Source organism: Protopterus annectens, chromosome 9.part0, assembly GCF_019279795.1.
Source record: "Protopterus annectens isolate FY-2018-M chromosome 9.part0, PAN1.0, whole genome shotgun sequence".
NCBI classification, from domain to species: domain Eukaryota; kingdom Metazoa; phylum Chordata; order Ceratodontiformes; family Protopteridae; genus Protopterus; species Protopterus annectens.
The window spans coordinates 148,267,826-148,287,489 of NC_056743.1; the positions used below are offsets into that span (position 1 = coordinate 148,267,826).

The following is a 19,664-nucleotide window of genomic DNA, read 5'->3' on the forward strand; positions in this document are numbered from 1 at the left end:
TAATAATATAGTCTGTGACACTTTCACTGGTGGCCTTCTAGAGGCTTATTAATTCGGTTGTTGTTGTGTCTTTTGGCTTTTCTCGGTTAGGGGTCGCCACAGCGGAATTCCGGTCTGCTAATGATTGGAAGTAGATTTTTACTTGCCCAGTTGCCGGCCCTGATGCACAACCTTCAACAAAGGTACGCCCATTCACACATCTCTCCACACAGTAGACGCTCTAGCTGAGAATCGAACAGGGCAACATCTTACTGTGAGGCAACAATGCTACTGCAGCACCACCACCGCAGTTAGGCTTGTTAATTCGGTGTATAGGCTAATTACCCATGGCTTCACTTTCTCGGCATAATGGTCTCTCAGGATCTGAAGCGCTTCTCTACCGTCATCTGCGGCTTCTCTCATGACGAGGGTCAAACTTTTGTCATCTAAGAATTGTATTAGTTCTGCATATGCCTCCTCATTTTTCTCAGCATCGTCGTCACCTTCCTCCTCATTCTCGTTGTCCTCTGCTTCCTGCTGCACATTTCACAAAATGGCGTCTTTCAGCCCTAGCAAACGCAGGTGTCCCAGAAACTTTGTCGCCCACAACTCATAATTCTTCTCATCTCCGTCGAAACATAGTCTATGCCATCGGCTTCCAACTTCCCTCCTGGGCCCATAACCTGTTGATGGTATCATCTTAAGGGTAAAAGTCGGGTTAGACATACATTACAAAGGAAAATAAACACACGTGAAGGCAATCAATCTGGTTAAAAACAGAAGAAGGGGACATCCCTCACTTCCTCCTTTATTATAAAGTACATGGTCATGTGACCTCTCCACACCAACAACGTCAGTGTAAGAGCACATATACGATCATTCACTCTCTTTTATTATTATCAGCCAACAAGTATATTAAGATTCATTTTGTGTTTCTTCTTTTGTCTCCTCCCAAATCCACAAACTGCTGCATAGTTGGTGGGGTATATCTCCAAAAGCAAACTAGGTCCTTCTGTGTGTAATGTTTGAAAAGTTTGTGAAAAAGAACTCTACCAAATACAGCACCCTGCCATCTGTGTCCTGCTGCTTAGCATGCATCTTATACAATATTTACATTTGTGCCATTTTATCTGCTGATGTGCAGTTGTACATCACAGTTTCACTGGTGGTGGCTACATCCTAAACTAGATTAAGACATTCTATGTCTAGTATTTAGAAATTCTGTGAAAGAGATTTCTGTGAAGTCACTCTCCTAGCTTCAAATCATGTCTTCTTGCTAATCATCCGCCATTAGAAAATGTTTACATATACGTCATTTTATCTGATGATGTGCAGTTATACACTGCATTAGTATACGCAAGGAGTAAGCTGTCTTTTAGTTTGTTTTAGCAGTTCTATAAATTAATATATTATTTGTTGTTAATAATTACTTAGTAACTTTAGTGTAGTGCATCACTACAAGCTCTCTTTTCCCCATACCCCCCATCCATAATTGAAATATATGTTACGTTAATCTATCAGGTTTATAACTTTTTTCTTTTTGAATAACACCTTAAAGTCTTGAGTTTTTGACTAAGCATGTTATGCTGAAAGACTAAAATCACCTGTGTCTTCATACATTGCTTGTTTATTTTTATCTAGCAGATGTGTCTTGTATAGGTAACGCTAACTGAACATTGAACTCAGATTTATTTTTAACTGATTTTATTTATTTATTTTATTTTATTTAACATTCATTTACTGGGCAAGTCCGACTTGGAACAAAGCCAATTTTCAGTGGAGGCCTGGGGAGAAATGCTCCAGATGCATGTCTTTGTAACTTGGGAGGAAACCAGAGCAGCCGGAGGAAACCCACATGAATGCAGGGAGGACATGCAGACTCTGCACAGAAGGCACCCCAGCTGACAACTGAACTGGAGAACCTCTGGCTGCGAGGCAACCACTGCACCCCTGCACCTCTACTGGTTTTGTCAGCTCCATGGTTTAGAGGGACTACGCCTAGAATACAACCAAGATGGTCCAGGTGCTGGAAGAGATGACATGGGAAAGAAGGACTGGACATGTAATGCTCTTTCACCCAACCTGGAGAAAGGAGGTTGTTCAATGTCATAGTGAAGGTGTCTCTTAGTAGATGCTGGGGAAACTCTATCAGGAATAACTGGGGCTTATCATGTCCAAGGGCTGCCAGGCAACAATGTGAGATGTAGCCAAAGCAATGTATGCAAAAAGTGTCGTTTTCTGTGCAGAACACTCAGAAACTCTGTGAAAGAGACTTCCATGAATATACACTTTTAGCTTGTAATCATGTTCTCTTGCTGAATATTCACAGTAGAAAGTCTTTACACTGGTGTCATTTTATTTGCTGATGAGTAATGGTAGGCTACAGTATTACAGGCAAGGAATATGTAACATTTCAGCTGTTATATAAATTAAAAATCATGTATTGTTGTTAATAATTATATAGGTAACTGCATTGTCTAATGTAATCTTAGTCTCATAGAGCAGCTGAGGCTTCACACTCCTCATCCTGCAACAGTTAGCATGTTTATTGCTTTGTTGTTGTAGCTTTATTTCTTTCTGCAGGATACCCTAAAGTGTGAGTTTTTCATTAAGTATGTCCCACTGATAGATTAAATTCCACTGTGTTTATTTATCTGGCAGATGTGTGTTGTGCAGATGACACTACTTCAACACTGAAATGAGAAAGTTATTTTAATTGCTTTGATTTCCTACTATTGCAATGTTTTGTAGTGCCAGTGTTGGAACAGGCTGTTCCATGCTGTGTTGAGGGGGGCATCTTAAATTCATCCTACTCCATTCCAATTTACCCCTACATCAAATTATTATAAAGGGAATGTTTTGCCTCAGTTTCACTACAAGGAATTAGGTCTTCATCAAATAAACTTCCTCCATCTAAATTAATTGTTAAACCTTTTACATTCAATCAACCATATATTTCTTTGGATCTAGGAATAATTACAGACGACACATTTCAACAAAACTGAAACGGTCGAGCACACTTTCACGAAAATGCTTTTTCACCGAAAATGTACTTTCACAAAAGTCTGCTAAAAAAAAAAAAAACAATAACAGTAATCACATTTATGTAGGGGGCAAGCCCCCCTGCACCCCCACACCCCCTACTATTATATTCTCACTCCAAGATCACACTACAGTGGGGAAAAGTGAATATTCCTTTATCCCCACTGTGCTGCAATCTCAGCAAAAGCCATTCTCTTATGTTTTTCTTTTTTTAGCTCAGTTTCATGAAAGTGTGATTGCCCGTTTCAGTTTTGTTGAAATGTGTAGGCGATCATTAGTCCTAGACCCATTTCTTTTTGTGTTACAACTAAAATGTATGTACTGCTTGTTCATTTTAAATTACTACAATACCATTTACTATATTCTTTTCCCTTTAAATGTACCTCACCTCTATTTCATTTACACTTCACATCCACATTTCTACCTCAGCTGCATCCTTTGTTTGTTTGTTTGTGTCTTTCGGCTTTTCCCAGTTAGGGGTCGCCACAGCGGAACTCTGGTCCGCTAATGACTGGTACCAGCCCTGACGCACAACCTTCAATGAAGGCACGCCCCATTCACGTATGCCTCCACGCAGAAGACGCTCTAGCTGAGAATCGAACGGGACAACGTCTTGCTATGAGACGACAACGCTACCGCAGCACCACCACTGCAGCACTGGCCATAATATATTACTGCTGCTTTAATTAACCATTTTAAAATACTACTGCACATATTTAAACATAATTGTCACAAACATTCTCTTAGGTTATGTCACCAAAGTTTCCACTTATGTTTCTGCTAGTTATTGCATCAGACCAAGCTCTGGACCTACTTCTGCCTTTAAGAGACATAAACTCGTATTTGGAACTTATTTTGAAGCAGCTAATATCAGAAACAAATACACCTAACTTTTACACTGTAATACAGAGCACAATCCTAACTCAGTGACCATAACAGAATCAGGGTTAAAAATAATATCCCCATTTCCCTTATCTATTAATATATGCTTTGATCATACTTCATCTGTTAATATATCACTTGAGCATACAAAGCACATTACAGCCATCCCAATGTTCTCCTCCCCCAGACATAATCAGCATAGTAATAGACATACTATTCTAGATTAGGCACTTACTGAGTCCCCACACAGATTCTGTATGCTACATGTTCAACCACCATTATTTAATGACCTTTGTATAAGTTTCAGCTATTTTCACAAATGTGTCAAAATAATCTAGATCCAGAGTCATATTTGCAATATTTCAAACATAAAAAGAGCCCTACCTTCTTTGTAATTTAGCATCAACCAACTGATCCTGCATGGCAGTTCAGACTAAGTCAGCTTTGTACTACTTCTTTCTTGTCTTACTACCATTTCATATACATACATTTCAGGCTGATCTCAGAGGCTGGCCATCTACTGCTGCAGGTTGATAACAACTATGTTAACTGATGTATATTTAATAGTTAAACTGAATTAAGTGGAGTAGGCCTGACAATACTGTTAAAGTTAACCTTTATGGTCATGTTTATACTAGAGAAACTAATAAAATGGATGAAGAGGTGACCAGATGAAAAGCACAGTAGATGTGGTCTTGCAAGAAGGACACAGAATCTAGAAGAGAAATGTGTAGCTTTGGACTAAAGATGTGGGAATTGTGCTAATTATGCTTATCTGTGGACTAAAGCAGATTTCTACAACATCATCCAGACGCATTAGGCAATTGTGTAGTTCTGAGAATGATAACTATATGTTTTCATGAATGCAATATGATGTTCTTTTGCATTGAAACAAAGTTATTTAACAATGAACAAAATCATTGAAAACCATGGTAAATGGTGCATGTTTAAAGCACTTAGTTTCATTACAGATAAATCTCACAGATAGAATTTGTGTTCTGAAGGCAGTTGAAGGTACCAGCTGCTGGGAGATTGTGAAAAAAAAGGATGAGGGGGGTTGCAAGAAAGGCAGTGGGGAATGACAAAGCAACAGGATGCCAGTGACTGGAACAAGGCTATTGCTGGATAACCTGGGGTGACACTGTACAGTTTGTTTTCTAGTATGAATAAGACAGAGTTACGACAGATCTGACAGCATGAGAAAAGTGTACAACTGAGGGACAGCTAGGGCATGTGCATTACAACTTTTCAGAATCTACTTTGTTTCAGGGATTGCAGTTCCCACAGGTTATTGACTATTCACAAATGTGAAAGGTATAATATAAAATATATATGAATACTGGGTAAGCACACTGAACAACTAGATGCAAGCATTTACAATGCATAATCAGTGAGAAACAAGATACAGGAGTTTCCCCTTGTACTGGAATATGAAGCATGCCTCTCAACTGTCCACATTTTTGCAGAATGTCCAGATTTTTACCTCTTATTTGTTGTCTGTTCCTCATAAAATTTGTGATGTTCAGGCAAACCATTGAATACCGAAGTCACTAAATAATGGCAGATATTTGAGTTTCATCCTTTGAAAAATGCAAACCTCTTATGTTAACTTTCTAAGTTAGTATGAGCAATATTTAAAATTTGTCTCTAATTTTTGGCCCTTTGTTCCCCCATTATTTTTTGGTTTTGTCCAGATTTCTTGTGCTAAGAAGTTGAGAGTTATGAAGTGAGAGAAACCAATGCTAAAATCCCAGTAAGTCATGTAGGTTTTATTCTCTCGGCCACCATCTGTCAACAGTGTACCACTAAGAAAACCACTTCAATATACAGTGCTCCTCGATTACCTCTGTAAAGGGGCACTTGTGTTCGGTGAGCATATCCAGTTAACAAATCAATAAATAAATAACATTCAGTGTATATAGCAAGTGAGGATGAAGAACAGATTGAGAGTTATAGCAAAGATCAGATATTTGTGCATTGTGTTAGAAACATGAAATGGTGTATAAGACTGTCTTTCCCTAACAGATTAAAGTGATAGGACAAATACATGTTTTTGACTTGTATTGCATTTGGAGTTTGGTGAGATTATTAATGGCTTTGACTTACTGTTAATGGATAGTGAAGAGAATGACCAGAACAACGTGATGAAGACATGAAACGTTGTGTTTAATGGAGAGTGGGATGAATGTCTTTCTTCTTTGCATTGCATTATGACCTGTGAACTATGGAGTACTAGTATTTAGGGTATTACTACTTATTAGCAGCAGTTTTGGATACACTAATGTCCTTCAGGGCAACATCATTATAACATTCTTATGCTACATTCAGATTGGTTGCCCAGTATTAATGATATTAACATAATTTTGGGATGTTTATATGACTGGTAATATAAGGTGGGATGTATATAGCCTATAAAAGTTAGTGACTGTAGATTATATTTTGAGAAATGCTAACCTAGCTCATTCACTCCAATGGACCTCAGGAAGTTAGGACATTAACTTCCAGTGGGTAGAGCCTAAGTCTTTTGACAGAATCAAATTATGTCCTCACATTTCAAAGAAATATTCATAATTCTGGAACTATAGAGAATATGAAAAAAGTATAAATGGCAAACTCTTCAGCATAGACTATTTTTATAGTGGTAGTATTCTTTAGGTTATAGGTCTTAAACCGAGTTTTTTAAGTCACAGTAAACATGGTAACTATTCCATTTGTTGTATAGCAACCACTCAAGTTACACATATACTATCAGCAGCATTGTATTCAGCTAGCTGAGAGCTTTCATATGAGGCTAAGTAGTTTTGTCTCTGTTACTTGGTTGTTGAGATATTTAGAAAAATGTGAAAATTATATCTATATAAATTAATGTCATAAAAACAGTTAATATCTATTTACCTGCACTACATACAGGTAAAATATTAATGCAGTTGAGTTTACCATTGTGTAAACACCTATCCTATACAGATAGGCTAAAAGCCCTGTACCTCTACTCAGTCTCATACAAGCTGCTGAGGGGTGACCTGTGTCTGGCATACAAGGCCATGTCAGACCCAGTCTTGATGGAGTTGCTGTATATCCATAAGACAAACTCCACTCAAGCAACCCACAAGCAGGAACTTAATCTGGTCTGTGACATTAATAGAACTTGCTGGCAGGATAGAATTGTGTCCCAAAGGCTCCCCCATTTGTGGAATAGACTCTCTCTCCATGTTAAGCAGAGTACCTCTCTAGCCCTCTTTAAGAGGAACTTGGACAACTGGATGGAAAACAGAAAATACACCCCTGGGATCCCACCTGTGTCCCTGATGGACAGGGGAAACAGTTGCTGACTTTGAGGGAACATGGGCAGAATTCTTGGCTAGGATTATAAGGGCCTCCGGGCCAATAGCCTAGTATCATCCTATGACCCTATGAAAATTTTAAAACTTTGTACATAGCATGGTTTTGGAATTATTGATGCAAATATGAACAAGCAATATTTGACTCCTAGAGACATCTGTAGAAGTTAACTGCCGATGCACCTGGAGGCATCACTCAGATGTAGATAACAATTCACAACTTCAAAACGATTAACTCTTCAATAATGTATAAGACTAAGGTTTACAAATGTTGACATAAAAACAGGGTTTAGGTGAACATTTCTGGTATATACACACACACACACACACACACACACACACACACACACAAACTGCAAGAAAACCTAGCCATGCTACAGTTTTCACTGTGTCATATCTTAATCCTTCTGAAATGGAGTCCCAAGAGATATATGCAAATGACCCCATAAGGACATCAAGTGCTTCAGCTACATGGCTTCTGAATGCCCATGACAGTTTTTACTTTTTTATGTCTTCACAGTTACATTTAGGCCAACAAAGCCAAACCCCTCTAGCTTTGGACATGCAAATTTCTGCTTTTTTTATTGACCTCTTCGGCACAACATAACTGGATAATTTGGCTATACTTCAGAAACAGTACCTTTAAACCCAGCTGATACGTATAAGCATTAAGGTGCCTGCAAAATATCCCAAATTATATCCAAACCAAAGGGTAAAAAAGGGTACACAGGCAAACCATTCAATTAAAAATTGCAAGAAAAATCCAGCAAGCTAGAGTTTTCATTGTATGATACCTTAAACCTCCTGAAATGGAGTCCCATGGGGTATATGCAAATGACCCCTTAAGGACATCAAGTGCTTCAGCTACACGGCTTCTGAATGCCCATGACAGTTTTTACTTTTTATGTCTTTATGGTTATGTTCAGTCCAACAAAGTCAAACCCTACTAGCTGTGGACATGCAAATTTCAGCTTTTTCTACTGACCTCATTGGCACAGCATAACTGGTTAATTTGGCTATACTTCAGAAACAGTATCTTTAAACCCAGCTGATGCCTATAAGCATTAAGGTGCCTGCAAAATGCCCCAACTAACATCCAAACCAAAGGGTAAAAAAGGACACACAGGCAACCATTCTGTTAAAAATTGCAAGACCCAGCAAGCTAGAATTTTCATTGTGTGATACCTTAAACCTCCTGAAATGGAGGCCACGGGGTACAACACAAATAACCCCTTTAGGGCATCAAGTGTTTCAGTTATATGGCTTCTGAATGCCAATGACTTTTTTTTTTACTTTTTAAGTCTTTATGCTAACATTCAGGCCAACAAAGCCAAACCACATTAGTTGTTGACATGCATGCCTTTTTTTTTTTTTTTTTTTTACCTCATCAGCACATCATAATTGGATTTTTTTACCCTTTGGTGTATGTATGTGTATATATATATATATATATATATATATATATATATATATATATATATATGGGTCTAGGACACATGCTCTTCTAGCATATGTCCAAATCACAAAACATCGAACACACATACACGAAAGCGCTTAACATTGAAAAGTGCTTCCGTGTATGTGTAGTTAAAAAAAAAAAATCTATGTTTCTGCAGGGGGGCTTCACCCCCCCTACTTTATTATTCTCAGTCCGAGATCGCATTACAGTGAGGAAAAGGGAATTTTCCCTTACCCACACTGTAGTCCGATGTACGAAACAGATACACATACATGGAAGCGCTTGTCGATGTTAAGCGCTTTCATGTTTGTGTGTTTGATGTTTTGTGATTCGGACATATGCTAGTTGAGCATGTGTCCAGATCCCATGGGCATATCAACCAAAAGCATTTTCCATAATTAAACTAAAAGACAGAAACCTAAAAGATACAACCAGAACCACCAATGAGATAAACCAGCTGGAAACTTGGACTAGGTAATTATAACCTCTAAGGTTCTTCAGCTTTAAGGTTAACTTTTTGTTCATTATATGCACACACACACACACACACATATACATACATACATACATATATACATACATAATATGAAAATTATTTTTCCCTTTTCCAGGTCTGTGGTTGTTGAAGAATAATTATAAAAAGGCTTAGTATAATAGATTTTATATTGTAGATGATTTGATCGATTAGTAATTTGAAGACTGGGAGAATATTTAAGTAAATATATTACTGCATGTTCGTTTATCCAAGATTTTCTGAACTTCAAGTCTGTACTAGTCAGAAAGGGCTGAGACCCCACAATTTTAGGTTGTTAGACTTGTTAAAAGATGAGTGAAATCACTCTCCCTTTTTGGGTGATTCAACATTAATATAACTATGAGTATTTATGGATTAAAATTCATGATGAGTTTCACCCCTCTTGTACTTTTAAGATCAGAATATAATAATGCCTGAGGTCTACTTCACATGGGAGTGTACTATAGACCATTGTTACGAATCACTGATGACTGAATCCAGTTAATCAACTCACAAGAAAAATTGATGCACAGACTAATAGTCAGTCTATTAATGTTCCTTGTGCTTTGTTTTCTCAAAGCTACTGTAAGGGGTAGGAGACTATATGCTTATAAGATTATGACATAGCGGGTGCATATTTCCTGAAGCACATCAATAGTGTTGGCTTCAGCTAGAACAAAGGAATAAAGAATAACCATGCTTCTTAGTTATTCACACATAGGAGGTACTTAATACAAGAAAGAGACAGGGCTTTGAAAAAATGGTTAAAACATAGATATCTCCAAAACCTACAACACTTTAAAGAATTATGTAGCAATACTAAAAAAGAGAGTAACACAGACAAAAAATATATACTACAGTAACCCCCTACTAAAATCAGTGATCTAACCCTAAAATATTCAGGTCTTCTATTAATAATATACTCCATCATGAACAACCACCACTTCTAATACTTCCCCAAATAACACTCCCTCTCAAATAAATCCACAATTTAACACACATTTTATAGAAAGCATTAATGCCCTTACTAATGTTTTCCACCTAACAATTCTAATATGCCCTCTCCTCTAACAGCAAACACCCTGTTTCTCCATAAAACCCATCTAGACCTCCTACATCAAATCGGTGCTCCTTAAATTGAAACTCTGTTCTCTTTTAACAGATATTTGCCAGCTCCATAGTCTATCCTAATTAATAGATCTATCAAGGAATCAGACATTCATTGTCTTTCGAAAAAAATTCTTCATCATCCACCTTCAAAAAGGAGGATTCTCATCTGATATGACCAGTTTCAGACCTACTGCTATGTTATCCTCTTTATCTGATATAATCAGTTTTAGACATATTGCTATATTATCCTCTTCATCTGATATGACCAGTTTCAGACCTATTGCTATATTATCCTCTTCATCTGATATAATCAGTTTCAGACCTATTGCTATAGTATCCTCTTCGTCTGATATAATCAGTTTCAGACCTATTGCTATAGTATCCTCTTCGTCTGATATAAATCTGATATAATCAGTTTTAGACATATTGCTATATTATCCCTCTTCATCTGATATGACCAGTTTCAGACCTATTATATATATTATCCTCTTCATCTGATATAATCAGTTTCAGACCTATTGCTATAGTATCATCTTGATATAATCAGTTTCAGACCTATTGCTATAGTATCCTCATATAATCAGTTTCAGACCTATTGCTATAGTATCCTCTTCGTCTGATATAATCAGTTTCAGACCTATTGCTATAGTATCCTCTTCGTCTGATATAATCAGTTTCAGACCTATTGCTATAGTATCCTCTTCATCTGATATAATCAGTTTCAGATTTACTGCTATATTATCATCGTCATCAAGACTTCTGGAGAAGTGCATTCTCAAACAGATACTTGAACACATCCTTCAGGAAAAGCTCCTGACCCCCACACAGCACGGTTTAGACCTTCCTATAGTACTACCACTGCCTTATTTACCTTCACTGATACTATAAGCAAAGCCAGAGAGACAAAGGCAAACTCATTTCCTCTGAATTCCTCTAAAGCTTTTGCTCTAATCTCTCACCAAAAACTCCTCTGTTTCCCCTAGGGCTATCACAATCCACACTACTATGGTTTAACAACGACTTAACTGATATATACCAGCATGTAAAATGGCTCTCCACATTTTCTCCCTTCCTTCTTTCCTTCATTCTTTCCTTACTTTCAATACTGGTGTTCCACAGGGCTCCAACCTCAGCCCTTTACTCTTCAACATATTCACCAGCAATCTACAAAATCCCCTCAGCCAACTTCCCTCATACAATATGCTGACAATTGTAGCCTAATATGCACTTCAGATAACCTCACACATCTTCAGATAATTAGCCAAGAAACCTTTGACTCTGTTCAAAGCTGGTTACGTGATAATCACCTCCTACTAAACCCCGCCAAAAAATAAATAAGTTGGTTCTCTTTTTTCTTTCCAAATTCCCATTTCCATGAAAAAAGCAACTTTAAAATTTCTTCCTTAAATAATACCATGATTGAAGTTACTTCACAAACAAAACTACTTTGGATGACAATCGATGACAATCTTAAATTTGACTTAAATATCCATAACAGCAGCAAGTAAACCCATATAAAACTGGGTACTGATCATGGAGTAAAGAAATTCCTTACGTCTGCCAAGGTTACTCTAGCTGCCACTTACCTTTTACTCACTCTCTTATATGGATCCCCAATCATGACAATCCTACAGGCCTCACTTAGTTCTAAACTTGAACAATGCTACAATAGCACTAAAAACACTTAACTGGCTCGAACTTCCTCACCACCTGTATTATACCCAGTTCATCTTAACCCGCAAAATCATCTATACCCCATTTGCCTACCCATCAATTAGCCCCATACTCCAATTCTATCAAACTCTGCCATCAGTCAAAATGATAAACAACTGCTTACCATCTCCGAACCACAAAGGGCTGCTGGAGTTAGTTTTGGCTCCAATACTGCAGCTAGAACTTGGAATAAAATTCTTGTATCATTCAGGTCTATCTCACACCTTCATCTTGTCAAACCATTACTAAAAGACTTCATCTCTACCTCCAGACTTTGTCCCTGCTCCTCACATCCTTCATCACCTAGTTATACCCCGCCTTTAAAGCACTAAACCACTTAACCTTCTTATCCCCTTCTACTACTTTACATTATTGTAGTACTTAAACTACTATACCTACTTCTAAACAGCAAAACCAAATTACCATTCCATTGTTGCTCCTCCATTAACAATTAAACTTGCTTATCCTCTCTAATATTGCACTGTAATGTGTTTCTTAAATTAGTCCTACCTGTCTTATACACCATTTCTATCTGTAAATTCTTAATACAATACTTGTATATTAATGTGTGTGAATAGCAATACAAATTTTAGTATACTGATTGTTGTTGTGCTATGTATTCACTAAAACTGCATTATAAAATATGATATTGTAAATATTGATTGCATTAAATGTGTTACCTTGGAGCTTTTCTCACCAGGCCTCCAATGAAGAAGGAAACGTGCCCAGTTGGACTTTCCCAGTAAACAAATGCCAATACATAATAAACAAATAAATATTGTTTATCAGGAATTTACATTAACATGTTAATTTTGCAGAGTGAATCCTCTGTTTTTTTTTCCGATGAAGTGATTTAGCTGGTAGTTTGTAGGCAGTGGTGAAGTGCTTTGGGTTGGCTGGTGCATTGAAGACAGCTTAAACATGGAAGGTCAATTCAGTGTTTGAATTTTGTGATTGCTGTATGAAGTTAATACTTTGAATAAGTGCTTGGATTAGTGCTCTCTTATGCTTGAGATAAGAATACTGTCACATTTATGATTGTTGGGGATGATATCTAGTACTTAAACAATAGGATATATTGATTGGTCTGATACACCCACCATAGAAAGGGAGACATTTATATTATTTTTCATTTTATTTATTTATTTGAAAATTCAAACTCATTAACTTATTGGTAGTAAAGGAATTTGTCCTTGAAATATGAAGAATCAGACATTTACTGGTTTATGAAAATGGAGGAGTACTAAATGGAAATTTAACTTAATTAATAAGATGAGGATTTCTGTTGATTTGTCAAGACATGTTTAAACAGCATAGGTTTAGTTACCCATAAAAGGAGGAGATGGGTAATATTTGGGACTGACAAGGAACCCAAAGTTATTGCATGGTGTTTTAACAGGGAGCAGGCAGGCATTATTATTTTTGTTTGTTAGCCGGATAGTGCAGTTTCAGATATAAAAGTGTTGATATTCTGTCCTCCTCTTAGGATACAGCTGTATAATGGCACGACATTAAAAGGCAAAGTTTATGACTGGACTTGGTGAGGACTCATTGTTAGAGAAATAATTAACATTTGAGCACTGCTTGACAAACTGTTATCCGATTTTGAAGATCCTACAAACAGAAGAAATGTAAAGTTAATAATTTCATTTTCTCTCACCAATGTAAAAAATAATCATTAGTTGTTTTCCATTTTCTATGTATAACTTTATTTAGATATCATTATTTTATAGCATGTATATCTCAATATTAAGAAGAGTGAATCTCGATAATTTTTGTTTAAAGATGAACTTTTTCTGAGATAGCATGTAATCTGTTCCAGGGGGTGGTAAATACAGACAGAATATTAGACAGACTGAATTATGCGAACACGAACAAGTGGGTGTGACTTGTAAATTTTATGCGTATATAACCTTGTTGTTTTTTTATGTTGTTTTACTCTTTGAAGGCTGCATAGCCGAGGCGCTAAGTAATAAAAGGTTGGCTTCTTCATTGCTGTGGGTGGTATAGTTTTTTTGTTTTGTCTTTTTAGTAGTATCTTGAATTACACGAACAGCTTGTGTCTGGGTTATATATCTATCTTATGTTTAGCCAGTAGAGATGTGATAAAATCTACAACTGGTCAAAGAGGTCAAGCTAATGTTATATGTATTTTACTGCATCACACAAGGTTATCTAATAATTATTATGATGACTGCTTTATTTTGCAATATGTTATTTTAAAGACAAAATGTGAAAGTCTTGCAGAAAGTAGAGTGCAATGTTAATATTTACATCTTATCAAGATTTTAGAAAAAATGAATTTTATGAGCTATCTAGTTGTAAGAGGTAGCTGGTAGTTTATAATGTAATAAACTATCAGCTATTTATTATAACTGGATGAACAATTACGTTAATCAAACTTTTTTATAGTATATGGATAGGAAACTTTTTTTCTATCATGCATATTTATTAACTGGGATATACTGCAAGAATCTAAATTAGGACCTCTTTAACTTTCATTTCTTGCAAAAGTCTTCAGTATCACTGTAACAGTTCATTATTCTAGCACTTTCTATGCAGATAATATGTAATCTGAGGACTGGATAATTCAGTTTGTGATATTACCACCATTTTATCATCGCACCTTTGAACAATGTATGTTTTAGCTTCTTAGAACTTTCCCCTCAATACTTACCACCACCAAAATTCAACAATGATTTTAACAGTGCCAAGCACCTCATACAAGTCCCTGATTGCTGGGTTGTGTTCTTCCCAAATAGGGAGTTCCTGTAATCTATAAATCATTTCAAACTTTTAATTTTCTGGCTTAATCCCAAGTTATCTGTAACATACCATTTCAGTATTATTTTAGTAAGCCAAAGGATATGTTTGGTGCCTGCTATAATATGGCTCAATGTCTTAACCACAGTAGCCAAAGTAGTTACAAGAAAGGTGGTCCTTATCTCTTTGACTGAATATGGCCTACTTCTGATCACAGAAGAGCCTTAACTGAAACATTATATATATATATATATATATATATATATATATATATATATATATATATATATATGTGTATATATATATATATATATATGTATATATATATATATATATATTATTATTTTTTTTTTATTATTTTTTTTTTGTAATAACAGGTATGGATTCATAGACAAGGCCCCATGATAAAAAATATAACTAAATTATTCAACAAATCCAAAATATTGTCTTCCCCAGAGACAATATTACCTCTTGCTCTCTCGTTTACACAATTCTGTTTTGAATTGCTATCCCTTCCTTTGCTCTCACTTTCATTTTTAAACAAAATATCTTCAGTTCACACTCTTACAATTTTTAATGATTTCAGCCCCCTACCCTCCTTCTCCAAAAAAATATACTTGAGTGTTAAGATTTGTTTTCTTTAGGGGGATCAGACATTTGAAATGCTTTCCACTTTTGCTCCAGAAGCATTTCCTAATTAAGTCCTCTTAAAATAAGAATGATTAACCATCACCTCAGAAATACTCTTTGTCCACTCTGCTTAATATACTAATTTGTTCTAATTCTTTCTTTAATTGTACTTTTCTATTGCAAGCTACATTATTGCCTCACACTTTGATACTTATCTATGATTGTTAAAACAGCTGTAGTATATCCTGTCCAGTCTGTGAATTATACTTACAGTTTCTCTGCTATTTTACATTTCTTAGATTTACAAGTTCATAGGTAAGTACTAGGCTAGCTGCTCTTGTGGGCCAATTTAAGCTTAGCCAATTTCACTTTCAAAGGTGAGACTCAAACCCTGTACCCTGTGTCTGTGAGGTAAACAACTTAACCATTATATCAACCATGAAGAACTTAGCTTCTTTTTCTTTACAACAAGATCACACCAAAGAAAAACACTTAATAAGGTCAGTCTACTTATTTTACATCAATAAAATAAACAATGAAAGCCTGGCAAATATTGTTTTTCATAAACTAGCCATGTGACACAGGGAAATGTACTACATGCATTTCAGATTGACATATTTAATATTTGTTAATGACAGTCATTTCCATCCCATCTCTTAGATTTATCTTCCCTCATTATTTTCTAGGTTCATCCTCCTACTTCCTATATGCAGAACCATGCTCATCCATTAAAGGTGGCCAGAATGTTTAAAGTTTGTGTCTCCCAACTATAGGGGTTGGAATTTGCTTCTGGTCTACAGTCATTTCTTCTGTGCTTTTTATTTTTTTCCCTCTTTTGTGTGGATTTTTTTTCTAAATATTCTGGTTTCTACATACCTCCTTAAGATTGGCTGTTTGACTAGGTACTCTAAACTGTGTATGCATATGCCTTTTGCCTTTGTTCTTGGCTCTGTTGTTTGGGTCATGGATGTAACAGTTCTCTAATATCAGTTCAAGTACCTCATCATCATATTATTAAGAAGATAGACCTTAGTACAGACATCAGGTGTTTTACAGCTTCAATACAAGAGATTCCTTCTTACCATCTGGCTGGGAAACACTTTTGTGGACAGACACAGAAGAACTGCAAGACAAAAGCCATTGAGAAATTTCTGCATAATTTTAATAAACATTTGTTGCAATGACATAATCTATTTGTTAACTGGTGGATGTGTTAAAATCCCAGCTTTTTATTTTTTTCCTCAAATATTTTTTTTATTTTCAATTAAAATAACATTTACATAATATTTTTAAATATCATTTTAAACAACTATATACAATATTTACAATAACCTGACTTTCATTTATATACACTGTATGTTATTAAATACAGAATTAACAGATCAGTTATCAGAGATACAATATTGATTATTGCAGAGTGTCCAACAAAGATATAACTTTCTTCCAAGGATTATTTACCAATAGCCTGGGATAGATTCTTAGTTCTTTGATTTTTATTTCCATTGATGCAGTTGTCTTCGGTAAAGTGTAAAATTATTTCAAGGTCGGGGGTGTATTTGAATTCCACCTTCTGGTTACGCATTTCCTAGATATAGCAAGTATTGTCCATAACAAATACATATTTGTCTTATTCAGGTAGGGACCTTCATTTACATTTAGTATAATCAATACTTTAGTTAAGGTAAAGGATTCATTAAATAAAGCTTATAAAAAATTATTGATTCCATTCCAATATGGTTTAATTTTATTGCATTCATAAAAAAAATATGAATCCAGTCTGCTTTATTTGACTTTTCACACCTCCAGCAAAAACCATTTGTAGTAGTACTGATCTTTTTAATTCAATCTGGTGTTAAAAATGCTCTATGTAAGTGTTTCCAGTTACATATTTTCCAGTACTGTGTGTTAGAGGTGTAATTAACTGATGGTAAGATGTTAGTTTTAATTTCTTCTGTTAACTGCTATGACTGACCTTTTGATAAGAACTGCCAGTATGATGGTTTGGGAATTGTTTTATATGTTTATTAACTCTTTATATAGATTTGAAATGGAATTTTTCTTTTCACAACTATTATATATAAATTCATACAGAAAATGTATTAGATTTGGAATATCTTTAAATGAGGAATTATTAATTAATCTGCATAATTCTTGAGTGTACATTACAATGTTTTGCAAGGTTAACCAGTCCTGTGTTGGAATATTGTATGCACTTTTTATCATATGTATATCTAAAGCATTTAATTTATTTACACATTGAAACCAGCATAAGAATCCATTTTGTTCCCAGGAGGTTATTGTTTCCCTATATATTTTGTGAGGAAAGTTCTTAGTGATGGTAAATGGGGTTAAAAGGTCAAACCAATGTTTTAGATCTATGTTTGCATTGATAAGTTTCCAAAAGGAATTGATGTAATGATTAATCAGTGTTGTTTTAGAAGGCTTTGTTATATTATATTGTATACTTATGCAAAGCATGTACCAGGGTTTGTTTGATTTCTCTACTATTAAACATTTTTTAACAGATTAAATTCATTTGTTAATATAGCTGTTGTTAATTCTTTCCAGTTGGCAAAATAATTTGGGTTTATCCAGTATATTGTAGTTTTAAGCACAGATACTTTTATATATGTTTCTATTTCTGGGAAGTTCAATCTTCCTTGTTTCCAGGGTCTAATGTGATGAGTTAGAGCTACTCTATTCTTTTTGGGACACCATACAAATTTTACTAAACATGAGTTTATTTCTTTAAGAATGCATCTTTCAGGAATTAACTGTATTGCTAATGCTACATATAGTATTTTTGGCAATAAGACCACTTTTATTCATTGCAATCTGTCTTCAAAAGTTAATATAATTTTGTTCCACTTTTCTATATATATTTTTATTGTTTCAATAATGTTTTTATAATTTATTAATATTGTTTTGTTTATATTTTTGCATAACACTATTCCTAAATAATTTAGCGTAAGTTCTTGTTTTGCTATAATGGATTTATCTGTAACTTGCAGTTCTTTTTTCTTATTTAAAAATAGAAATTTTGATTGTGATCTATTAAAGCGTAGACCTGAAATCTTATAAAATTTCTCCATTACTTCTTCTAGCTCTCCTAATGACTCTCTGGAATTTGACAGGGTTAATAAAATATCATCAGCAAAAAGCATTATTTTAGATATGTACTGATCATAGACTTTTATTCCTTTTATTCTTGGATTATTATGTATTATTTCTGCAAGTATTTCTATAGCCAAAGCAAATAAAATGGGAGAAAGGGGGCATCCTTGTTTAGTACCTTTCATTATATGCATAGATTCTGAGTTGAAATGACCTAATTTTATGTAGGCTAAGTTATTAATATATATGTTTTTAGTAATAAGATGAAGGGAGGAGGAAATTCAAATAATGCTAAAGTTTTAAATAGATATTCCCAGTTGAGGGAATCAAAGGCTTTTTATATGTCTAATCCGATTACAAGTGTTTCTCTATCTTCTTTATTCACATAATCTATAAGAGTAAGTATCCTTTTAATATTATCATGTGTGTGCCTGTTATATAAAAATCCAGTTTGATCATTATTAATTGTCTTTGAAAGTGGGATTTTCATTCTGTTAGCTAGGATTAACATGAATATTTTGTAATCATTATTCAGTAATGATATAGATTTGCATGAGGTGCATAGGTCTGATGGTTTATTATCTTTTAGAATTGGTGTTATGAGAGAATATTTCCATGAGGGTGGTATTTTTGCTTCTGATTGGACTTCTAGCAAAGTTTTATGAAAAAGGGAGATTATTGTTGAAGGGAAGACTTTGTAAATTTCCATAATTATACCATATATCCCTGGAGCTTTGTTAGATTTACTTTCATTTATCTTGTCAACAATTTCTTTGTAGGATACAGTTTTTTTTAGGTCTAGTTTTAAATTTTCAGGATTTTTTTTATATTGATAAGGGTTGTATCTAATATTATTTGGTTAGTATCTAAATCTTCTTTTTTGAAGTGTTCCATATAAATGAACCGAAATGCTTCAAGGATGTCTCCTATATCTGATACTTTTTTTCCCTTTCTTTTCATGATATATACTACTAATGTTATTTGCTTTAGATTGTATTTTAATTCTTGCAGATAAGTTATATAGATATCTGGGGGAGGTGGCTAATGAGTTTATTTTTAATTTTTCTAAGGCTAGACAAGTTTTGTGTGTTAGAATTTCATTATATTTTTTATTTAATTC

The 19,664-nt window shown here is 34.9% G+C and overlaps 1 protein-coding gene across 3 annotated transcripts in view; it reads right to left on the reverse strand.

Annotated features, from left to right (window-relative positions):
- The window catches only part of LOC122811089 (actin, aortic smooth muscle-like), a 534,944-nt gene that overhangs the window by 190,670 nt on the left and 324,610 nt on the right, over positions 1-19,664 (reverse strand). Inside the window, exon 9 of one of the 3 annotated variants that reach the window (XM_044082668.1) lies at positions 16,513-16,553. The exons of the other annotated variants lie outside the window; for them this stretch is intronic. Within the exon in view, the coding sequence (XP_043938603.1) occupies positions 16,513-16,553 (41 nt within the window). The remainder of the gene's footprint in view (positions 1-16,512; positions 16,554-19,664) is intronic. 3 annotated transcript variants of the gene reach the window in all.